This window comes from the organism of the source record quoted next, unplaced genomic scaffold (genome assembly GCF_019419815.1).
Source record: "Pyrus x bretschneideri cultivar Hongxiangsu unplaced genomic scaffold, Pyrus_bretschneideri_v1 Contig32, whole genome shotgun sequence".
NCBI classification, from domain to species: domain Eukaryota; kingdom Viridiplantae; phylum Streptophyta; class Magnoliopsida; order Rosales; family Rosaceae; genus Pyrus; species Pyrus x bretschneideri.
The window spans coordinates 4,332,229-4,357,457 of record NW_025999635.1 but is presented as its reverse complement, the minus strand read 5'-3'; the positions used below and the strand labels follow the sequence as shown (position 1 = coordinate 4,357,457).

General features: G+C 36.7%; 3 protein-coding genes and 1 long non-coding RNA gene across 9 annotated transcripts in view; 2 read left to right on the top strand and 2 right to left on the bottom strand.

The window, feature by feature from the left end:
- Positions 1-1,847: 1,847 nt before the first annotated feature.
- Positions 1,848-25,229, bottom strand: part of LOC103932330 (receptor-like protein EIX1) — a 100,010-nt gene continuing 76,628 nt past the window's right edge. Inside the window, exons 1-3 of one of the 4 annotated variants that reach the window (XM_048590723.1) lie at positions 5,877-6,988; positions 5,053-5,317; positions 1,848-4,929 (exon numbers count right to left, since the gene is read on the bottom strand). In XM_048590723.1, the coding sequence (XP_048446680.1) occupies positions 1,959-4,829 (2,871 nt within the window). In that variant the 5' untranslated portion in view covers positions 4,830-4,929; positions 5,053-5,317; positions 5,877-6,988 and the 3' untranslated portion in view covers positions 1,848-1,958. Of the gene's footprint in view, positions 5,318-5,577; positions 6,989-25,229 lie in introns of those variants that run through there. The other 3 variants (XM_048590724.1, XM_048590721.1, XM_048590722.1) reach the window with 3 other exon arrangements.
- Positions 8,501-25,229, bottom strand: part of LOC103967290 — a 30,625-nt gene continuing 13,896 nt past the window's right edge. The window contains exons 3-8 of one of the 3 annotated variants that reach the window (XM_048590743.1): positions 11,128-11,199; positions 10,267-10,420; positions 9,437-9,561; positions 9,063-9,129; positions 8,807-8,922; positions 8,501-8,635 (exon numbers count right to left, since the gene is read on the bottom strand). In XM_048590743.1, coding sequence (XP_048446700.1) covers positions 8,627-8,635; positions 8,807-8,922; positions 9,063-9,129; positions 9,437-9,561; positions 10,267-10,327 — 378 coding nt within the window. In that variant the 5' untranslated portion in view covers positions 10,328-10,420; positions 11,128-11,199 and the 3' untranslated portion in view covers positions 8,501-8,626. Of the gene's footprint in view, positions 8,636-8,806; positions 8,923-9,062; positions 9,130-9,436; positions 9,562-9,877; positions 9,904-10,266; positions 10,421-10,821; positions 10,894-11,127; positions 11,200-11,367; positions 11,463-12,211; positions 12,364-25,229 lie in introns of those variants that run through there. The other 2 variants (XR_007260593.1, XM_048590744.1) reach the window with 2 other exon arrangements.
- LOC125480185 lies at positions 14,646-16,581 on the top strand. Its single transcript, XR_007260598.1, has 2 exons — positions 14,646-15,074; positions 16,333-16,581. It is a non-coding gene; the product is annotated as an uncharacterized LOC125480185 (long non-coding RNA).
- LOC125480181 (2-haloacrylate reductase-like) lies at positions 20,721-22,909 on the top strand. The gene is made up of 4 exons (XM_048590737.1): positions 20,721-20,887; positions 21,201-21,427; positions 21,981-22,238; positions 22,370-22,909. Exons 2-4 carry the CDS (start codon positions 21,290-21,292, stop codon positions 22,673-22,675), a joined length of 702 nt encoding a protein of 233 aa, XP_048446694.1. The 5' UTR covers positions 20,721-20,887; positions 21,201-21,289; the 3' UTR covers positions 22,676-22,909.

The following is a 25,229-nucleotide window of genomic DNA, read 5'->3' as shown; positions in this document are numbered from 1 at the left end:
AGATGTACTTGGATTGAGAAAGATACATGGCAATGGATGCCTGTGTAATTTCCATTCCCAAAATATAATGCAAAGGACCTAGATCCTTCATAGAAAACTTTTGACCAAGCTGTTGAATGAACCGAGATATATTATTGCCCGTAACAAGGATGTCGTCAACATATATCAACAAGTAGATAACTGTGGATCCATTAAATAAGATGAATAGCGAAGAATCTGCTACTGAGGCCTGAAACCCAAGTTCTTCAAGATGTTGGGAGAAACATTGGAACCAGGCACGAGGTGCTTGTTTTAAACCATATAATGATTTTTGCAGTCTGCAAATATGTGATGGAAACTGAGGATCCACAAAACCTGAAGGTTTGTTGCATATAAACTTCTTCTGCCAAAGAACCATGTAAGAAAGCATTATGAACATCAAGTTGTCAGATAGGCCAATTGTAGTGAAGTGCAATGAAGAGAATGAGTCTGATTGTTGCATGAGTGACAACCGGACTAAACGCCTCACTGCAATCTATACTTTCTTGCTGGTGAAAGCCATTTGCGACTAATCGAGCCTTATACCACTATATGGAACCATCAGAATGTCGTTTGATTCGATATACCCATTTATTTGGAAGAACATTCATGGATGGAAGAAATGGAACCAAGGACCATGTGCCAGTACACAAAAGAGCATTAAACTCTTCTGCCATTGCCTGTCGCCATTCGGGATATTTGTTAGCCTATGTAAAACAAGTAGGCTCAACCACAACATTAAGGGCAACAAACCAAATGAGATGAAGTTTCGCTAATGCTGGAGACTCATGTAGAGTACAGGATTCGGATTTTGTACATGCAATATATGCCTTTATTATTTTCTTTTCGGAGATTTAAACAGGCCCCTGTTCTTAACCCTTATGCTTAGGATGTCAAGCAACTACAGATCGATACATGTTGAGTCGAGTCGAGTCGATTTTATTTATTCTAGGAACAAAGTTGCTTCATGTTTCAAGTTTGTAAACTTTGCGTATATTGGCATCAATACGAATGCTTTGTGACAGAAAGTGCCTTGAAATAACATAGGAACATGCTAACTCTATCGTCACCATTTTGCTTGCTCCACAATCATTTCAAAGCTGCATAGCAATTGGGTTTTCTCGTAAAAGAGCAAGAGGTGTCATGTGAATTAGTACAAAGAAGAGAGAGAGAGAGATAAGTACTGCAAAGAAGAAGGGGAGACAGAAGAGAGAGAACAAAAGAAAGATCCAGAGGTAAAATTGTAACTGAAAAATAATTAAAAATACAACCACGAAATAATGTGAATAATGTGAGTTTGCTGATGATTAATTAATGGGGTGTGTCATCTACACACCATATTTTACTTCTCACACACCTCTTGATAATTTTTGTCCGTTGATCTTCTTCAATTCATCCGATCCGACGGCCGAAAATTAAAAAGGTGTGTGAGAAGTAAAATGGGATGTGTGGATATCACACCCCTTAATTAATAGGTAACTAATCCCTAAACCATTTTCACACATTTCTCGTCATTCAATTTGCTTCTGCTGAATTAAGAGTTACTTGTTCAGAAAACAAGTCTTTTAATTTTATATGGGATTTTTTTTTTATTTTAAGAAAACCTCAATGGTACGAGGGATATTTTATTAATAACGAAACAAATAAGTTACACTTAGTCAGGGGAGAATATAAACCTTACCCCTCATAATGCCAAGAAAAGGAGAAAAACAACATTGAGTAAGAAAGGGGGGCATAAACCTTACCCCTCTAAAAACGAAAACAAAAACGATACAAGGGAGGGGTGACATGAAACCTAACCCCCTCTAAAGCCAAACCTGAAAGAAAAATACAATGAAACAAGAGGACGAAATTTGACAAAATCATAAAACACAACCATACTGGCATATTCGTCACAGCAAGGAAAATGCCAACAAACTTACGCAAAGTACAAAACAAAGCTAAACATATTCAACAATTACATGATACATTTTAAGCACTATCCTATTCAGCAACTGTGAAAGAAGAACGCTCCATGGCATGTTTACCAGCAAAGAACCAAGCACAATCCAAAACCCCGTGAAGAATCCAACTCCTAAGCTCACGTAGAACCACCCATCTTCTAGTAAACGGTATCCACCTCCTCCGTCTTGCTCAACCGTTGCTGGCGGTATCACCCCATTCGTGCTGCAATTCTTGTTGAGTGGAGCTCCGCATAGTTCGTTGCCGACGAAGCTCGACTGATCGAGGCTCTGCAGTTGAGTGCTTTCCGGAATTCGTCCCGTCAAATTGTTGTAGGCCAAGTTTAAGTGACTCAGAAATGTCAAATTTGTCATGCTTGGAGGAATTTCACCATCAAGTTGGTTCATGGAAAAATCGAGAGATTCTAACTGTGCCATATTACCAATCTTTGAAGGAATTCTTCCGGTAAAGCGATTATTCGATAAATTGAGGGACTGCAATGCGAGGAGGCCGGTAAGTTCTTCAGGGATCTCTCCGTACATAAAGTTGCATGAAAGGTCCATGCCCTTTACGAATCCCAGAATATTGCTATATTCCATTTCTATCCCTTTCGTTACCAAGATTGCACTCTCTGTAACCATAACCGCATGCACTGGAGAAAATGATTCTGAAAAATTAGCCAATGCGCTCAAATTGTGGAAGCATCTCGGTATCATTCCTGAGAGTTTGTTATGGGCAAGGTCCAATATCTGGAGACTTTTCAAATAACAAACTTCATTAGGAATATCACCTTCAAACTTATTTGAACGAAGGTCAAGAACATGCAACCCTGAAAGGCTTCTCCCTATCCATATTGGTATGCTTCCGGAAAACCCATTTTCACTAAGGTCAACAACTGACAACTCCGTACAGTTCTGCAGGGAATGTGGCAATTCTCCGTACAGGTGATTATTGCGCAAGTGCAGTGATTCCAGCTCTTGTAAGTATCCCATGGACATTGGGACATTCCCAGTTAGGTTGTTGTTTTCTAAATTTAGGAATCTCAAGTATTGCCAACTCATCCAACAATCGGGTACTTTTCCAGTGAGAAGATTGTTCCCGAGATGAACAACCAAAAGTTGCTTTGTTTCATCCGGCCTATCACAGAAGAAGTGGAAAACAGATCCAGAAAATGATGAATTGGAAAGATCTAGCCAATATAATGAGGTGGGAACAATAGGCAATGCACCAGTGAAATGGTTAGAACTAAGATCAACAATTTTTTGAGCACCAAATATATTTGGAATCTGCCCATGCAACTGATTGTGAGAGATATTCAAATAGTCTACTTGGGAAGTTAAGTTCCAAAACCAAGTTGGAATAGTACTTGAAATTTGTGTACCAGACAAGCTTAGTATTTGTAATTGCGTTTGTGTCCGCAACCACATCGGCCATTCAGGCCCCAAATGCCAGGAATCCAGCCGCAAAATTTCAAGTTGAAAAGGAGGAACCCAATCTCGACTAGTTTTCAGAGTTAATGAGTTTCCTATTGCAAAGAAATGCTTCAACTTTGTAAGGTTGCTAAAAGAAACTTCCGACACTGCACCTTCTAACGAATTATAAGATATATCCAATTCCGTTAGCATTTTAAGTTGACCAATAACTTCTGTGAAAGTTCCATTAAACTGATTTTCAGATATGTCCAATTTTTCCAAGCTTGACAGATTTCCTAGTGACATTGGAATGGGGCCTGATATATTAGTATACCTCAACGACAACGACTTTATTCCATCTGGACCACATCTAGACAAACTTTCAAAGATTTCGGATGGTCTTCGAACCGTGAAATGGTTCTTTGACAGATCAAGAACTTTCAACTTACAAAGATGCCCCAAAGAATTTGGTATTTTCCCTTCCAACCGATTACCATCCAAGTGAAGATTGACAAGGGATGTCATGTTTCCAATGGAACTCGATATTTCACCGCGTAATTCATTGTAAGAAAGAAGTAAGGACTCGAGATTGTTCAAGCTATACAACCATTCAGGTATGGTAGAATTGAAGTTGTTCTCCTCAAGATTAAGGACTTTAAGACCGGTCATATTCTGAATAAAATTGGGAATCGGATCAAGACTAATAGAATTGGATGACAAATCAATTTCCCTCAAAGATGTGATATTCTGTGAAATGCTAGGAATTGGACCTTGGAAACCACAATCACTGAGACGAAGAGAAACTAGATTTTTAATACTGAAAACCCACCTCAGCATCAAAGAATTAAAATGGTTATCAGAAAGATCAAGGACGACCAGGGAAGTAAAATTTGCGATGGGTAGATGGGGAATTTGATCAAGTTGACAATCAAACATAATTAACTCTGCCAAAGAAGGAAGCATGTTTGTAACTTGCAACCAGTCAGATGCTTTGCTAAGATCTACATGGCTCAAGTCCAAGTGTTTTAGCAGAGAAAGACCAGAAATCCACCGAAGGTTATCAACCTTCAGATTGTAATTACTGAGATTGAGATAGCGTAGACTGGAGAGATTTCCCAGTTTATGAGGAATTACTCCATCAAACCATGAGTATCCAAGATTAAGGTGTGTTAAACTTGTCATAGAACCAAAGAAACTGGGAATTCGTGTTGTATTGAAATTATTTTCACTCAAGTCCAAGTATTTGAGATGCTTTAAACTGAGCAAAGAAGGATTTATCTTACCACCGAAACAAGAGTTGCAATCCCAATCAGAGTCGGAATTATTAAGGTGCAGCTCATGGATGTGGCCGGTCATGTGATCACAGACAACTCCTATCCAACTGCAACAGTCTGAATCTTCTTCTGCAACCCACGACGCAATCCGATTGGCAGGGTCCTTGAGATCTTGCTTGAACATCAGAAGTGCCTGTCTTTCGCTTTCTTTGCAAAGCGGAGGCCGACCGGGATTTCCATTGCATAAACCAATACTAAAAGTAATGGTTGCAATGGCTAGAAACCTGATTAGCAGTAAAACAACTCTCATGGTTCTCTCCATAAAGTTCAAGTGTATGAAGCAGGTGATGTGTATGAGCAATGAAGGATCCAGAGTAGTGCTACCTATATATACTAGGGAGCCTCACCTTTTCTAAACCATCCTCTACGGCATGAGACCGCGTTTTCAAATCGGTGCACATCTATAGAGACAAAAGTTTCATAGATGATAAGATGGATTAAAATAAACGGCTATTTGGGACTAGCTAGTCCACATCTATAGAGACACAAGTTAATTTAAGACCCCACTTGGAATTGGGAATCGTCGCTCCTTCAAATACATTGTATTAATATACATGAAAAATTAATTTTTTTGATGGATGTGATATTTTTACTGGGATATAATACGCCCACCTAAGCTCAAGTATTGCCAACTCATCCAACAATCGGGCACTTTTCCAGTGAGAAAATTGTTCCCGAGATGAACAACATAAAGTCGCTTTGTTTCATCCGGCCTATCACAGAAGAAGTGGAAAACAAATCCAGAAAATGATGAATTGGAAAGATCTAGCATCCTCTACGGCATGAGACCGCATTTTCTAAACCATCCTCTACGGCATGAGACCGCATTTTCAATCAGAGTAGTGCTACCTATATATAGTAGGGAGCCCCACCTTTTCTAAACCATCCTCTACGGCATGAGACCGCATTTTCAAATCGGTGCACATCAATGAGAGTAGCAGTCGTCGGACGGACTCTTGGAATCTTGGACAAAAGTTTCATAGATGATAAGATGGATTAAAATAAGCGGCTATTTAGGACTAGTTAGTCCACATCTATAGAGACACAAGTTAATTTAAGACCCCACTTGGAATTGGGAATCGTCGCTCCTTCAAATACATTGTATTAATATACATGAAAAATTAATTTTTTTGATGGATGTGATATTTTTACTGGGATATAATACGCCCACCTAAGCTGGGCGTCAAACAGGTAAATGTGCAAGTGAAAGTAAAAAGGGTAAATTACAATTTACTTCTTTAAATTTTGGTACAATTCTAACGAAATTTTTTTCATCCCATGCTCTATCATTTATATAGTGACATGTGATGTACCATCCTATGTTCCGGTCACATTGAAAAATCTCTCCAATTGTAACCTCGTACAACATTTCTATAACATTTCAATTTCATACATTTGGTTATAACTAGCAAAAATTGCCCATGCGATGCTGCGGGTTTTAAAAGCATCTAAATGATATTGTTGCTTGTATACACACAAAAGATCAGACTTCTAATTACATGCAAAAAAGATTAGACCAACAAAGTTCTTGTGGCTTTGGATCAACAATAGGACCACCATACAAAAGATTATGAAACATTGTTCGATTTACATGCAATTTTTCTATTTACCTTCAGAAAATTAGAATGATAATATTCAAAGATCATATGCCAGCTTGAAATTGAAAGACTAAACTCTGAATTCAAAACTATTTACATGTGGAATAATTTGAAATGCCTCGAAACATTATCATGATCGAATTGTATATGAAAGACCATCCTTCACTATTCATGGCAAGGCACAGTCCAACAGATAAGAGCAACTCATAAAACTCCAACAGATAAGAGCAAGAACGACTCAGTTTGTGTAGCGTAAAACCATAAACAAATTCCATACCATTTCACGGCCAATCCAGATACATCACCAGCAACATCATCAGATACATCACGGCCGTGTAATAATACTTGTCAACTTTATCTCCAGATCAGATTCAATTTTAAAACTATCTTTCTTTAATTTGTTCAGAGGATTAAATTAATGTTTGATAATGTTAGGAAGTTGAGAGGATTAAATTTTGTGGAAAATTTGGCCAAAAACTCTGATGTATTCCATACGATGGTGAATGCATGAAAAGTCATGCAGAATAATTAAAGCTTTGATTTTTCTTGCTCAAAGATGATAAGAAGGATTGAACTGTACATACGGCCATGTAAGTAGCTAGTCCATCTGTACGGGCAGAACTTTAAGACCAGTCATATTCACAACCCCACGAGGAACTGGGAACAGTCCTTCATACAAGTCGTCACTGTATAATGAAGTACAAGAGTATTTCGTTAAAACTCTCTAAATTTTATGTGGAAAATTTGGCCAAAAACTCTGATGTATTCACACGATGGTGAATGCATGAAAACTCATGCAGAATAATTAATGCTTTGATTTTTCTTACTCAAAGATGATAAGAAGGGTTGAACTATACATACTGCCATTTAAGAAGCTAATCCATCTGTAGTCCATCTGTAGAGTCATATTCACAACCCCACCAGGAACTGGGAACAGTCCTTCGTACAAGTCGTCGCTAAGACTAAAGACCCTTCGTAGCTAGCTAGGATGCAACCACAATTAGCCCGTGCATTCTGAGACAACCACAATTAGCCACAGAATGATTGTCAGACCAGCAATAAGGATGCAAGCTATTTCAAGAAATGGACCTTCTCGAGTAAACAGAATGAATGTGAATCAACCTACAATATGCAAGCTATTTCAAGAAATGGAGCTTCAACATACTATATGTAGACAGAACCAGAACCAAGTCCAGACTCACTCGTAATAGGTCTCCTCATCCACAACAATATCCCAGCTTTCCCCTGTCGTGCTTTTTCCATATTTGTGCACCTTACTGCAAAGAGAGAGCAAATTAACTTGTCAAAGAAAAACCAGAACAATAGATGCCAATGCAGTTCAGCAAGTTTATTTCCTTTCATACCCATTTCCAAAGTGCTCTTCTCCCCATGTCCTTGACCAACCTAGACATGAGAGAACAAAAACTGAGTTGCATCAGATTAAATTATTGAAAGAAAAAGGTTCACTTCTGTTGGAACAAATCGACATTAGAATCAAGCAACCAAGTTATGAAATACGAATTTAAAATGTAACTATTTACCGTGTCTGAAATGAATCTGTGAAATCAAATAGTTAAACCCTAAACAGCACCCCGGCAAATAGCATAAGAAAATTGAAATTAACCCTAAAGAAATTGGGAGAGAAGAATATGAAAAGGGAATACCTTTCGGCCCTTTGAGTTATTGGAAAAAAACCCAACAGAGCAACAGATAAACAAAAATACAGGAGGAAAGAAAATAAATTTTCAACTTGTAAGATTCATACGCGAACAGATTGGCGGTCAAAAGCATTTCAAAACTCAGAGCCATCAAGCTTTTTGATCTGCTTGGAAATTATTTATGGAGTTTGAGATTCTTATAGACGCTACAGACACATCGACATATTGAAAAAGCAATATTCAACAACCTAGTACCCATGCTCCATAGAAGGTTACAGAAAATATGAATGTCTGGACTCTGGAGTGATAAAGTAAAAGGACTTACCGCATACTTCATATCTTCTAAGTTTGTGTAGTCTACAATCCCTGTTGTTCCTACAAAAAAGGCATAGGACAAAAGCTAAGTCAATCGAAATTCTGACGTCTCATGAGCTAGGTCTTAGGATTAAACTATTGAACTAACACTGTATGAAATAGCAGTGTATATCCCAAAAACAGTCTGAAATCTGGTTGATAATCGAAGAGTTCGAAGGGATTTACCTTTGGATTCTTCGGCTTTCAGATGGAGTTTGCTTATGTGTGGGAGAGAGAGGTGGAGCGGCTAGGGTTTGAGTATGGAAGAGATGAAAAATGGAGAGAGCACCTGTTTTGGCTGAAGCAACGGCTCACACAATCTGGACAAAAATGCAAATGTCTTAAAAGGGGAAATTATAAAAAGAAACCTTAGCAACTGAATTCAAAGAAACATTCTGACATTGTAAATAACAGTTCACAGAAAAAAAAAAAACCTAAACTAATTACACTCGGATTACAATGTTATCATTTAACAATAGGAATTCCCATACCTTAGCAGAAGATCCTGCATCTGCAAAGGATCCTTTAAAACCTTTTTTCTTGAACAACCCCGCACTGCAAAACTTCCAGGCAAGGTAAACCAACAGCACCCTCATGCTGAGCTCTCCTGTGCATATAGACCCCTTGTAAGTAATCTTAATCAGCCAGTTATCATGAATATACAACTTATATTAATTTTCTACGATATCCAACACACAGATATAACAGAAGGGGAAACTTTTACTTAAGCAGCACAAAATGATATACTTTGCATTTCATTCCAAAACCCATCACTCTTATGTCTTTGCCTGCACAGTTTTTGCTCCAACATAGCCTGCCATGACGATAGCACTATCAATAATTAAGACATAAAGAAAAGGCTATCCTAGCTAGGTATTATCGTTGGAGTAAACCAACAGCACCATAAGTAGCAGACCAAAGTTTTTTTTAGAGTTGATGTCTTAACATGTTTAAGTAGCGAAAAGATTACAACACATTGGATGTGTCAACAGATCCATAAGCCGATGACTCCCTCTCTGGTTTACCGGATCATTCTTAATGTATTCAACAACGCAGCAGCAATTAAAAGTCCTTGGAAAATGACAAGCTACCATAAAGACATGACGAAAACTATATCTCACCTTACCCCCTTGTTGGCATAGACAGCATATCCGTCCTTGTTGTTCGGGGTGAATCATAATCCTGAACTCCATTATCATCATCGTCGAGAATGTCTTCGGCTTTTCTAGCAAGAACACCCCAAAACCTATGCTTGGATTCATTAACATTCTTCAATGACGTATACTCAAATCAGATACCGGAATCAGATACAACAAAACACACAACTCACAAATGAAACAGCACAAAACACACAACCCAAAAATTAAATGAAGAATTCTTTATAACATGCATGTTGATAATACCACGAAAAATTCCACTTCATTATACATGCCTATTGTTTTCTCTGTCCAAATATGAAATTGCCATCATCTTTTTTGAAAGCACAAACCAAAATCACTTCTCAAAGAGATCATACACAGAAGAGAGTGGAAGCTTACCCAAAGCCAATTTCATGTTGTTCACTCCTTCTTCTTTTGGACCCAACAATCTGTGGGTTCGATTGCAGCATAGTGATTTAGTTTAAAATTTCAACATTGATTATATATATATGTAGATAATCCTAAACACTTCAATTAAATCTCAAATTGCAAAGAACACTTCAATCTGACAAAACTACACAAAGGGAAAAACAAAGACAGAAAAATGTTCAAACCAATCTAGAAGCCAAAATGATCCCCCAACATCAGTAAATTAACAATAAAAATCTAAACCCATATAAATTCACAGGAAAATCAAAACGCGTGAAAAAAATTTTGGATCACAAATTGTCAGGTACAAAAGGATAAATTACAAATCCAAAAGAAAAAAAAAATCACAAAAAACTAAAACTTCAAATCAGTGAAGACCGTACCTTGAAAAGGGATCGCCGCTCTTGCCAACATCGGTGCTATCGCCATCTCGACCCTCAACATGCTTCCGGCCGTACTCGATGACCTTGGTTGTGGAATTCTCCAGCAATTCTGGCAGAATTGGTTATGCCTGTTTGCTCACCGCAAGGTTTTTTGCTGTGAATGAAGGCAAAATTTATAAGGTCAGAGAGAAACATGATAGCCACGGAAAAGAGTGCGAAAGAGTGGTGCAAAAAGACTGGCCGAAAGTTTTTCATGACCGGCAAAACATACACCCAAGAGAAGCAAGTATAGTTATTAAGATTTAAACATGAAAGCATTAATCGCCAGGAAAAATTCATCATCAATATCAACTTAACGCTGAATCATAAAGAATTAAGAATCAAATGAAAGAGCCACAACTAAATCACATTCCAAGAACAGAAGGTTATATGAACGAACACAAACCAATTACAGAACTCACACTAATTGAACACAAATTTCAGCAAATACCCAGAATAAATAGCAATAACTTAACCATAACCCAGACCCAAATCACAAAAAGCGGCAAATATAACCTCAATCCCACTTAAATCCAAACAACCAGATGACCCAATCTCTCAAATATCACCAACTAATGATCAAGGCAGCTACAAAACAGAAAACAAAAATGTGAGTTCTAATTGAATTCATTTACATATACCCTACACCATTAAGACTTAGTAATAAATTTATATTCCTGTATTCCATAAAGAAAAGAAACTCGTCATATAGAACAATTATAGGTACATAATGATTTGATAAGATAACACTTAAACTGTGCAAGACCTTGCTATTGCACCAGCATGGTAGCAAAGCGTAAATTATTTTAATCAGGTACATACCAATTGGTTGTGAATTTTCTGACTGCAGGTTGTTGAAATACCAGCCACAACAATCTTAACATCAACCTCGTCCTGCAAGGAAATGAAGTTAAATGTAAAACAGATCATTCTGGGAACACATGTAACCTAAAAAATGTTATGCATTAAACTTGTGCTTCCAAGCGTATATTATATATGACTTGTCCTGGATGTTCTTATTATATTAAAGAAACCATGATTATTGTTGCGTATTAAAGAAACCATGATAGTAGCATAGATGCAGCCCGATAAGCAGGGTCTTCTGTGCTTTGCAAGATAAACGTAAACTCTAAGGGACCCCCATAGAGAGAAGTGACCTGTTTTCGTTAATTAAACAAAATAGTTCAGACCATATTGGAAGAAAACCTTGGATACAAATTCAACCTATTAAATCAGTTAGCAGAAGGATATTGAACACTTCACCAGATAAGACATCCCTACAGTGCAAATACAGAAATTTAGATATGTCCATCAAAGGAAAATATAGTTTAACTATGTTAATCTAACATCACAAAGATATTGAGTTTCCAAGTCTCAGACCCAATAGAGTGTAATTTGAACTTCTTATGAAGCAAAACCTAATTTTTCAACTCGAAAATAATACAAAAACATGATTGGCTTTGACCACTCTCATTCCAAATGTTCTAGCGTAGCCCCTGACTCAAGGGCTCACCAAATGGGTTTTCGATTTCTGTATGAAATTATAAGCCTAAGTAATGTTTGATGACATATTGAATCATCAAGAGCAGGATTCATATGTCCCCTTCCTTGCACAGAACCTAAATATGATTGACATGTTCTCAGCACGATTCCCTAACATAATGCATAATATGATCTATGAAATGCCGACAAGCAATACTTTGAATCGAAGAATTTCGCAATCCCAGAAGCCGAATTCAAATGCCGGCAAGCAATTCATCCCAGACGCGACCCCAAATAACAAATTGAAACCCAACAAAACGAAAAATTTCAAGTGAATTTCTCGGCAACCAAACGGACCCCCGGATCTGAACGAAACATAAAATGGCGAAAAAAAATCTAAATTTTAAGGGAAAAAAAAACAAACCTGGATCTGAACGAAAACTGCTAGCGTGCTGAGAACGCTCTCTCCCTCCCCCTCTATCTCTCCTCCTCTCTGTAAGCCGCATGCCTTCCCCTCCAAATCCCACACTGACCGGTCGATCCCACCGAATACAATCCTAACTTGTCCCAAACCCAAACTGACAACAATGCCCACCCAACTTTTACCCCCATCCGTGCAATGTTAACCCTAAACGGGCATTCCCGTCATTCGAAACAATGGCAGCTTCGTAAAAAAGCTGAAATATCCAAACCTACTGGTTTGGTACCGAACTCTTTTTATGAAAAGTGAGTATAAAAAAGAATTGAGTTCAAAAATATGTTTGATGAACATTTAAAAACAGCTTATTTTCACAGTTTTGAATAAAAAAAAAACTGAAAACGTGAAGTAGCAAAAACGAGTTTATTCTTTCAGCACAGCAGAAATAGTTTTTTTTTTCAAAGCACATCAATACCAAACCAGAAGCCGACAGTGGCATGATCGTAATTAAACTGAAATTCAGACCCAAACACATAGGCCACTCTGAAAAGTAGTGGCGTGATCTTAAATAGAATAAAATTCGGATTCAAACACTGTTCATTTAAACAGTGCCAATTTCAAATCTTACTTTAGACTAAAGTAATTTATAAAGAACTAGCCTCTCCGCACGCACGTTAAGCATTTTTGCATCACAGACGCTACACATCCCTAAAGGTGTATTATGATAGTTTTTCTTCCATTGTAATTGTCAAGATATATTTTAAATGTATTGTATAACGATGAACTTTTTCTTTACCATGCACGTTCTAAAAAGTTGTAATGTTTTTCGTTTTCACTTTGCGTAAAGTAATGATTTAAATGTTATTCATGCAATTGTCAAACAACATGAGATTTTAAATGCAAGTTCCTATCTAAAGTCCATAAACAATAGCAAGTAGCATCCACTTTCCAACACTTATAAACATAATTAAAATTTACAAAAATATTAATAGGTCGAATTCCTGGATTAGAGGAACATAACAAAATAAAAAAGACAAAGTAAAACAAAAAGTTTAATTACCAAAAACGTAAAATAACCAAAAGAAAGAATGGAGCAAATTCCCTCACAAATTGCACACCAATTGATTGTTTGCAAGACATCTCTCTCTCTCTCTCTCTCTCTGATTGAGGCAAAAACCAAAATGGAAAACCTAATAACAGTAAAATACCAATCAAACATTGAAGAGAATGGAGGAGAGACATAGGGAGAATTCCCGACTGTAGGAGTGTGCTTGAAATGTTGTAAAACCCTAAAATTGGTTTAGTTTAAAGTTTAAGTTCATATGAGTAGAAAAGCAAATGAGAAAGAATACACATATGAATAAAATTAGATATCTATAACCCTTTACCATCCTGATCACTGTGGAAAATCTTCATTACAACCAGAGTCATAGAAAAAATACGACTCTTCAATACTTTTTTAACAATAATTAAGGGCTATGGTCATAAGGAAAATTAGAATGTTCGAAAGACAATATACTTGTAGGCTTGTAGCAATTAAAAGATTAAACAATTAAGTGGAGAATTACCTGTTAGAATTGAAAAATTATTACAAAAAGTTTGAAAATTGCCCAGTTAGATACTGAGAGTTAACATCGTTGTTTCTTTGTAAATACCACTGCTGACCTTATTCAAGAACCATTTTAACATAATAGGTTCTATTTGGATGATTAGAGTTTTGAACCTTTTCTTTCCCCCAATTCCACATGAACTGAGTTTCATTGTGTTGGAAATGTGCCCTAAAACCAATCATATGATGATACTTTATGGACATTTCACATGTTAAACTAATCTAGTTTAATATTAAGGGCAAACATTATTGTTTGAGCCGTCTCATATAAATGTTATATGCTTAAACGATAAGTCCAAGGAATATGTGATTGGAAGAATGCGATCTAAAGAAGTTAGATTCATGAGACCATTCTTTCGTTGACACATCCTAAACGTTCCTGATCATAGGATTGTCAATTGGGCATTAACAGTCCGTTAAGATCAGTACGTGCTATGTCTTCTCTCAGGGAGAGTGACTAGTCTCGAGTCATTGGTGTGTGTGACATCAAGACAAGTACGTGGGTGCTCAATAGAGAATGAGTTCACTGAACACGATCAACGAAGAGTTTTCATATTCATGTCACATGAGAACTCATGGTTGGGATAATGCAAATTAGTCTTTTGACCTGAGGCATCACAGTTGTCTTGTGGTTAGGTCCTTAATCTTTGATTATGTCAAAGTCACTCCATCATGAGGGTGTCCATGACATCGTTGGGGTTAAGCCACTTAGCCATGGAGGCAAGTGAATGCGCAACAAGGGATCTCTAACCTTCAAACTGTTTGAGGGAGAATACTCTATGATATGATTTAGAATCTCTGGCCAGAGTATGAATGAGATGTTGGAATTAGGGTTGGGCAAACGGATCCTGGACCCGCGGGTAGGGGCGGGTACCCGTTATTTGGGGCGGGTAAGGGCCGGGTCCAAAATTTCTAAACACAAAACGGGGCGGGGCGGTTCGGGTATACCATATTAGCGGGGCGGGGCGGATCTTGAAATAGAAGTGGACGGGCCCCCGGCCCGGCCCGTTTCTAGAATGAATAATAGAAGAAAATCAAGAAATTGTTTCCTCCTGGTCCTCCCAACTCCTCTCATTTCACAGTTCACTCAGACCTCTCTCCTCCTAACTCTCTCCGATCGTCCTAGCTCCATACATCGCTACCCTCCGTCCGTTGCCATCATCATCAGGCTTCGATCTTCTTTTCCTGACTCACTCTCTGGAAATCAGTTTCTCTCCCTCCGACGAACAACGAAGTCGAACAACTCGTGTACCCAGCAAGGTAAATATTTTCTTCTGCTTCCTTTCATTTGCTGCGATTTTCACATGGATCTTGCTTGTTTTTTGGTTGTGATTTGATTGAAATGGTCATCTGGGTCTGTTTTTATTTGATTTTTGGAGCTGGGTTTTTGTTCTTTTGGGATTTAGTTTGGTTTCTCTGTTGAAATGTGTTGGGGTTGAGCTGGATTTGCGATGAGTGAGTTCTCTGGGGTGAAGGTTGATTGAATAGGGCAATGTTATTGGTGTGCCGGGTTTACATTTTTATTTTCAAAATGAAATTAGGGTTTTCTAGATTTAGGGGTTTTGTTGAGTTCTTAAATTAGGGTTCTCATAGTCCTCTGATTCCAGGTCCCAGACCATCATCGATTCACCATCGAGAACACTGCTACCATCATCATGCTAAAATTTAGGAAATTCTGAATTAGGGTATTTTTATTTACGTGAATTTTTGGTTTAGGAATTTAGGATTTTTTAATTAGATTTGTAGATGCTATTCTGGGTTCTCAAAGTGAGCAAGACCCCAATTGAAAATTCATGTGGGTTCTGTGACTGTGTGCTTTTCCCAGTCTGCGTTTTGACCCCAATTGAAAATTCATGCTAAAATTCGTTTTTTCTTGTCCATTTTTGTATGATTGTTAGGTTGATATGGAGGGTTTTGGGATTTTTGGTTGATTGTTTGAAATATTGGAGTTTTGGGGATTTTTTGGTGTTGATTAGGGGTAGGGGTTTTTGATTGTTGATAGGGATTGTAAGTTTCGGGGTTTGGGAATTGTTTTTGAGGTTAGGATATGTTTTATTTCCCGAGAAAACTTGTGAAGAAGATGGAAGGAGTTCTAGTTTGGGATTTTTTTTTTTTTTTTGTTCATTTTTATGGCCCTGCGTAAAGATTCACAACCACTTGACTGAATTACTCCGCTGCTGTGCTCGTTGGGTTAGTGTTAAGGGATTGTGTTATGCATGCTGTGGTTGCTTTCCCACTACAATTACTGCCACCCAGTTGCCTACTTTTTATCTCTCATTTATCTTTACCTGGTAAGAATGTTACCATTCACTTATGCCCTTACATTTTGTTTTCATTCATCTTTCATATATATACATTTGAAACTCGCAGCATTAGGGTCTTTCGCCTTCGATACGTTTTATCAGTGTTATTTAATGATTATTTCTGTTAAGGGAAACATGGTATGTAATATAATTTGGTAAATTGGTATGTGCTAAAAAGGATGTGATTGAAGTGAACTTTTCTTGCACTTGTGAAGGTTCATGATAGGTACATTACGAGATTGCGGAAGAAATTACAGTTCGAGGAAAGAAAACAGGCTAATCAGAGACGGGTAGTTTCTTACTTTTCCCATTCTGCATTTTCAGTTGTTATTAATTGCTTTATTGGTTAAAAATTATGCAACCTGAAATGTAACTTGAGTTAGAATCCAAATTCTAGACTACCAAGAGATGTACTCAATTAACGATGAAACAATAACAAGATGAGAAAAGCATTAGAATTTGGATGTCTTGGATTTTCAGATATTTTGTATGTTGATTTGATTTTTAGATGTTGGAAGATGTAAGATTATTATTTTGGATGTATTGTTAATCTATGAACTTGGATGTTGGACTTTGTATTTAGATTGGATGTGAATCTGTGCAGTTTTGCAATCTGTGCAGTTTTGTGCAGATTGCAATCTGTGCAGTTTTCTGTGCAGTTTTGTGCAAATTGCAATCTGTGCAGTTTTGTGCAGATTGCAATCTGTGCAGTTTTTGTGCAGATTGCAATCTGCAATCCGTACAAACTTTTTTTTTTTTTCAAACAACCAAAAAAAAAGGACCCGTGGACCCGGCTCGAACCGGCCCGTTTCAACCGGGCCGGGTAATGTCCGGTTCTTATATTAGAAAATGTAATCCCCGGCCCGTTCTTTTTGAACCTAGGTCCGGTACGGTCCCTTCAAAATTGGGCCCGGCCCGGCCCGTGCCCAGCCCTAGTTGGAATGCGTTCCAGATCACATTCAAGGTAATCATATAAGTACAAGATTCACATTGGATAGTAGACATGAATAAACTATCAAACCAAACAATGTGGTCAAGAGTATTGTATTAGAGAAAGACCGTATTGCATTTGTAATCCTAAACTGAATAGGTTCTCCACCTCTTCTGATTAGCTTGGGTAACCATGATATGCTGCTAGGCGTCAACCATGGTTTGTGGAAGCCCTAAAAGTGTATTATCACTAACGGGAGAATTGAAAGTAAGTTTCAATTCACAATCGATTAGAAAGATTTTTAATCGCCCATTGCCTCGCTAAAAGGAACCTAATGGATCGTTCACCGAGTAAGGTAGAGTTTGAAGAAACAACGGAGATGAGTAAGAATAATTAAATGGTTTAATTATTTATCTAAGGCTAGGATTAATTAATATGTTAATTAATCAAACGAATAAGTTCGTTAAAGACCTCGGGTTAGTTTTGGGCTGCAAGGCCCAATGGGATTTGAATGTCAAGCCCATTAACTCAAGTTGTATGACAACTTGAATAAAACAAAGGGCTTGAAAGCCCAATAAACCTATAGGCCGGCCATGTGTAAAAGAATAGGGCTTTTGGTCCATTAGGTCACTTATTTGAAAGGACTATATAAATGACTTTATAGCCTAAAATTTACTAAGGGTTATTTTTGGGGAAAGGATGAGAACACAAGCTCTCCTTTCTCTCAAAAATTTCGGCCACCTTGGAGTGATCATCTAGCAATCAAACTCCTCCAAGGTCACTCATTTCTTCTTCATTATGCCTTGGTGATGAATCATTAGAGGTTCTCAATTTTGGGAACTTGGAGAAACCTTTTCATCCATCCAAATCCATGGATCTAAGATGCAAGGAATGAAGGCCCTCTCTTTGGGTGATTAGCCTTTGATTATGCAAAGAGGAATCTACAAAGGTATTGATTTCTCAACTCACTTTGTTTTGAGTTGAGTCTTGGTTCACCTATCTACTAGGCTTTGAATTTCATGGGTAAATGTTTTGTTTTAAGTGCATACAAGCATGATTCCGCCTTTAATTGTTAATTGGATGCTATTGATGTTGCTTAAATGAACATGTTTTTCACAAATCTTCCTTCACATTGGTGAACAGACCTTGGTAAATATTTATAACCAACTAAAAGTGTTTTCTTTTGATTATTTTCCAATATATTTTTTAGCCAATTGACAACCCTAAAAGATTTACTTACACACACATCAAATTTGTGTTTCATAAATATACCTAAGATGTAATGCTAGATATTTTTTTATAGTTTCTTCTGCTCTATTCTATGCTGGATAATACTGTTTTTCTGTATATTGTAGATCATTAAAATTCTGCCATGTTTGTGAAATTGAGATTTTTAAATCGAAGAACTTAACAAAGAAAATTGTACATATTTTTTTGGATAAATAATATTATCCACATCTCATGTTATATATAAAAAAATTATAGTACTCTCTCGTGTGCATGAATTTGAAACTTTTTATATTTTCTAGAAAGAGAGACAATGCAATTGCGTTTTATTGTTAGAGAAAGATGTGTCATTCTGGATTTGCTTAAAAATGCTTAAATAATTTGAAGTTGAAGAGTCGGATTGGTGGGAAGCAATTGAGATGCACATATCGTCTTCTAAATGGGTCAGATGCAAATCACTACCAACGAATAATTGGGTCGTCGTCTTCTTTCTTCACTTATGAGCTTTTGGTGTAAAAGGAACCATCTACTTCTTCTAGGATTTTGGGGTATAATTCCCCTTTTTTAATTTATTTTTTTTAAATTCTTGATGGATATTTCTATTGTTTTCTTCAATTATTTAATTGGATTTTGATTTTGATTTTTGCCATTTTTGTTTTCGCTTTTAATTTTTTATGTTAAAAGATGTATTGTGTTTTCTTACCAAGTTATCCTTATTTGTATCTCTCACCAAAATATATACATGTAAAATCGAAGGAGACTGTAGTGTAACTCATTATAAAGTGACAAGCCCTATATACATTGATGCAATAAAATATAAACGATATCAATCCCCTGCAAATAAATGTTATTATGTTAACAAAAGTAACTTCAATTCTTAATCGTTAGTTCAATTACGTTTTTTCCATTCTATCTAGAATCTTAAATAGGGAATTTCATGTTCTTAACAAATAATTACTGAAGTTTTATTAAATTGTTTCATCTAATGTATCTAATATTTTAATAATTGCTTATTCCTTTTGTTTGGTTAAAGTTTTGTTCCATTTGTTTTCTGTATTGCCTAGCATGTTGCTCCTTCGCATCAAAGAGGGCTTCTTTAAGCTTGGGTTTCTTGGCAGTGGCTTTCTCCATTGACCTCTACACACCTGCGTCTCTCCTCGCTTTCCCACTTCCTCCGGTGCAATCTCTTTTTCTTTCTAATCTCTTTTGAGTTTCTTTCAATATGTCATTTTATATAATTTATTCTTTAATGTCAGATTTGGTGAGTTTGATTTGGGTTTGTGAATGTCTTCCTGGCTTTTCCACTTTGGATTCACATAATAAGTTCAATGGTTGTAAACAGAACAGAATACTGACTTGCGAACAAGGCAATTCAAGGCTTGAAAATTTGTATGTTATGCATGAGCTGACTAATATTTTTTTGTGCACTTTATTCATGCCTGTTGTGGATAATAGCTTGAAAATTTGTATGTATTGCATGAGCTGACTAATACTTTGTAGTGCACCTTTCTATGCAAATTATTCATGCCTGTTGTGGATAATAGTTCCAAAACCCGTAGCAAAGCGCAGACAATTTTTCTAGTTCTAACTAACTTCCAAATATACTAACTGCCTCACTTCAGCGCCACCTTTTTGACCATACTACCCTTCTTATCCGTCAATACTGGTCAATACAAACTACAAGGAGTTCACAACTAGATTTTCTTTAATTACCCTTTAATAAATAAATTAATTAAGTCGTTAGCAAATTAAAACTCTGAGTAAATTAGAGTCATTGGACTGGCCGGGGTTGTGCAGGTGGTTGAGTTCATGGTGAAATTTTTAGTTGTGACAGAAAACGGATGGTACACCACGTGTTTTTATGTAAGTGGTGAAATTTTTTATTTTTTAAGTTATTAACTTTTTAATATACATATCCCATCATTTAAACTGTGTGCAAGATCTTGCTATTGCACCAGCATGGTAGCGAAGCGTAAATTATTTTTGTGTATACCCTAAGCTCTGATAGTAGCATGGTGGCCCTGAGTTCTCTCTCTCTCTCTCTCTCTCTCTCTACATATATTGTCTACGAATTGGAATTCTGGGTTGTGCTTTGATTTGTATGAGAAAAACAGAATCAGCCCAATTTAATTAAGAAGCCTCTGAGTTGTTTTTATTGTTTGTAATTTTGACTCGTTGAATTTGAGAATTGCTTCTAATCTGTGCTATGATAATTTATTTGGAAGTGAGCATGCTTGTTGATAGATGATAAGCTTCAATTTATACTGTCTGGTAGAGAGTTTATAGTGCCATATCAGGTGCTTTTCTTATATAATCGTTCACATAAGCCGGCAATTGGACCTGAAAACGATTTATACTCCTTTGATGCTGATCATTCGATATCCATTTCGTTAAAGTTTTGCTTTGGTTATTAGTTTATGCCAATAATTCCCAAATCGTTTTTCTTACTTTTGCAATGTGATCATGTTAGGTGTTGAAATGGGAAGATGTGGAAGTAGGGGAGCCAAAGGAGGGCGAGATTCGTGTGAAGAATGAGGCCATCGGGATTAATTTCATTGATGTGTACTACCGCAAAGGCCTTTATAAGGCTGCTACGCTTCCCTACACCCCAGGTTTTGTTTCATTTCATTAAGTTCACTAGTTGAATAAAATTCATTTTTGAGATTATGGAGATGCATTTCAACCAAGATTATCTTGTATCCAAATTTTATTAAAAATTTTGGGTAACCTCTCTGGTGAGTATAAATTTCGACAAATGGTTAGGAATGATTGGGATGAACTTAAAAACAAGAATGCAGAGCATGAAATCAGATAACAGTTCCCACCGATATTTTGATTGTGTATATATACATCTGAAACTTTATCGGGTACTGCAGATGTAGTTACTAGTTACCCTATTTATGTATAAACCAAAACTGATTTCAGGTGTCGAGGCTTGTGGAGTCGTGACAGCTGTGGGACCAGGTCTAACGGGCAGGCAAGTTGGAGATCTTGTAGCCTATGCTGGTCAGCAAATGGGCTCATATGCGGAAGAGCAGATCCTTCCTGCAAACAGAGCTGTGCCTGTTCCTCCTTCCATTGATCCTAAAGTTGCAGCCTCCCTCATGCTTAAGGGTACGACAGCTCAGTTTCTACTACGCCGCTGTTTCAAGGTAGTTTTACACATGTACCCGCATCTGCTTTTTTTAATCTCTCTTGAAAATAAATGTGGAATTGCAGAATGTTTTTGTAGAGCTCTTTGTTTCATACACACACTGTTCCTGTCAAGGTGAATATTTGTTACTAATAATACTGGTCACTGCCAGCAAATGTAAATCAGTAAATGAAATTCAGTGTACTGCTAAACCAATTTTAGCTATTGTCCCTGTTTCGGCAACGTAAGCTGAGTTGTGTGTAACCCTTTCATGTGCGAATCATGAGCACTCATAGAAGTTGAGAAGCTTTCTCTCTCTATTAATCTGTTCCTTTAAATATCTGATACAAGGGAAAACTGCCATTCCTTCTCTTTCACTTTTTCATTTGTGGTACGCTTCTTGTTTCCGTTATGATGTGAAAAGTGAAGTGCTTTGTTAATCTCAACATATCTTCATTCTACAATTGCATGCCTAATGATGGCCATCGTTTTTCCTAATTTTATGAATGTTTTGAAAAATTGAAACCTTTGTTGCTTTTGTTATTAGATCTGACTCGACCTTTGTTATACAGGTCGAACCTGGACACACAGTCCTTGTTCATGCAGCAGCTGGTGGAGTTGGATCCCTTTTATGCCAGTGGGCTAATGCCCTTGGTGCGACTGTCATTGGGACTGTATCAACTAAAGAAAAGGCAGCTCAGGCCAAGGAGGATGGATGCCACCACGTCATAATATACAAGGAAGAGGACTTTGTCACTCGTGTGAAAGAAATAACATCCAACAATGGGGTTGAAGTTGTCTACGATTCTGTAGGGAAGGATACGTTTGAGGTGAGTTATACTTGTCTTATATTCATAAGCTGTCATGATTTATCCAAACTACTCAACTCCAACATTGACATCATCTAATAGATAAGTAATGTTTTCGACTATGAATTCTTATCGGGAGGTATTGTTTTCAGGGATCACTGGAAGTCTTAAAACCTCGGGGATACATGGTGAGTTTTGGGCAGTCATCAGGTGCGCCTGATCCAGTTCCGTTATCAGCTATTGCAGCGAAATCACTCTTCTTGACTCGGCCTAGCCTCTTTCATTATGCTGTAACTCGAGAGGAATTGTTAGAGGCTGCAGGAGAGGTATTTGGTAATGTTGCATCGGGTATATTGCGGGTTCGAGTGAATCACACCTACTCGTTATCTGAAGCAGCACAGGCACACGCAGACCTTGAGAACAGGAAAACATCTGGATCTATTGTTCTTATACCCTAGGTCGGAAGCGAACATATACGAGTTGGTTTGTTCATTTGAAAAGCTTTGCGGTATGTGTGAAGAAAATTACGAATAAGGAACGGAACATCGCCTTCCGGTTCTGAAACTTCTTGTACCTGTTGTGCTCAAGAGACATGCGATGTAATGAACCTCGATTAATTTCCATCGACATAAAAAGGGGTGATTTGTATGAAAAAAACTTAGAACTTTACGAATTGAGAACAATATTTTTTTCCTTTTATTGCATATACAGTATACTACATCAAACCGTCGAGGCATGGATAAAAATCCAGCACGATATCCAATAAAATATCACATGCTTTGAAATATGCTTATGATAAGGTCAATTTGTAATGGAGAGAGAATAATTATAGCATACAAAAAGAACTCCGATCAATATTGGATCAATTTGAAAAGAAAAGGGTGGATCTTCCATTCGGTGTAGGAAAGAAAGATCATAAACTTTGGAGATTTAATATGTATATAAAGTTGAAGAATTAACGAAATAATTGGCACAATAATAATAATATGAAGCGTGTGGTTTAATATTCTAGTGCATATTAATTTAGTGTTAGGTTTTTAATCCTGCGTGTTGGGTTCGAAACTCCCCCTCCTTTTAATTATTGTAATAATTTCGAATCCTTTTCATCCTCATAATAATAATAAAATTAAAAAAAAATCAAATGAAGAGAGGAATGGTTGCAATAGTGCCAGCCAACGTTTTTTACTAGAATTTTAATTCAATTAATAAATGGATTTGAAAGGAAAGGAAAAGTTATCATGAATTTGAACAAGAATTATTTGTATTTTGAAATACTCATTTTAACTAGAATTTTAATTCAATTAATAAATGGTTTTGAAGGGAAAGGAAAAGTTACCATGAATTTCAACAAGCATTATTTTTATTTTGAAAATACTCATTAAAATATATTGAGCCTAATGAAGTTCCCATATGAGGCTCATATAGGATTGCAAGTTTAGTGGTGGAGCGAGAAATTTATAATGGGCTCATAAATAGAATCTTCTAAAAATTGATCATACTTTTACTTATAATGACTTTTTTATTTATTTATTTATTTTTTATAAAAAGAGTGCGATATTCATTAAGATGAGAAAAATACGTACACAAAAGAGGATAGGGTCCATCAATGGGCCTTGATAAAAACCTTGATGGGGCTTTCAATTCACTTGAAGGGAAAAAGACTGTTCTGCCAATTTTTAAATTTTTTCTGCAAAAAATTCATTCCCAATCAATCAATCAATACAAAAACCTTAAAAATCCTAATAAATCCAAGATGAGAGAAGTACTGATATGATTGGGATTTTGTGATACAACCAAATGCGATAAACAATGACTGAATGAACTTAAACACCATAGAAGCTTTGAATTAGGATATATATATATATATATATATATATATATATATATATTGGTGGATCTCCTTGACGTGCTAATTTTTTTAAGTGAAACAAAACACAAACAATTAATGTAGTTTTGGTTTATGTCAAATAAAAAATATTGATTGAAGATCTCCTTGCTTCATTTGTCGTAGTTAATATAGAGGTCAAATGAAATTTCAAAAAAAGAATTTTATATGTTATTGGGTCAGCAGCAACCAATGCCCCAGACTCCTCCCTGAACATTCAAAGCTATTGACCATCCTTTTTCTAAAACATCCTCAACGGCTGGAGAACGTACGCGTTTTTGAATCCATGCCTATGAATGAGTCAGTCTGACTCTCGTTGAATGTTTGACAATGTTAAGAAGTTGAGAAGATCAAATTTTATGTGGAAAATTTGGCCAAAAATTCTGATATATTCCATACGATGAATGCATGAAAATTCATGCAGAATAATTAAAGCTTTGATTTTTCTTGCTCAAAGATGATAAGGAGCTAGTCCATCCGTAGAGACAAAACATGAGGACCAGTCATATTCACAACCCCACCTGGAACTGTGAACAATCCTTCATATGGGTCGTAGGCTCCTGGCTAGGCATATCAAGTAAGTAAATGATTTAATCCACAACTCTAATATGATGGATTTATCCAACATAAATCAACCTTTATATATATGTAATAAGAATGTAAAATTAGAGAAAAATATTATTTGTGATTTGATCTCTAGAGATATCAATGGGGTGTTTTATATTGGAAGTAGGATTGTTGGAAACCTTAATTGGATATGATTATGATACTTAACTTGGAAGCTAAGAAAGTAAGTTTAGGTTTCTTTTATGGATGGAAGCCCTAGCTTTTAGCCTATATCAATACCAAGGTTCTAAAAGACGCCAGATGATAATCGAACGGTGGGCTGGGACCTAGCGCCTAGGCGTCTAGGTGGAGGCCTAGGCAGATTAGGCGGATTTAAGTAATTTTGTTACCCATCATATAAATTAATTCAACTTACTACCTAATCAATTGAGCCACTTAATCAACCAACCTGTCCATATGTATCCATTTGACCAACCGAAATTTTGGCGCTAGTTCTACTGCCTTGACTTTTCAAAGTATTCAAGAAAGACAAATCTCAAAGTATGCCGCGCACGGGGACC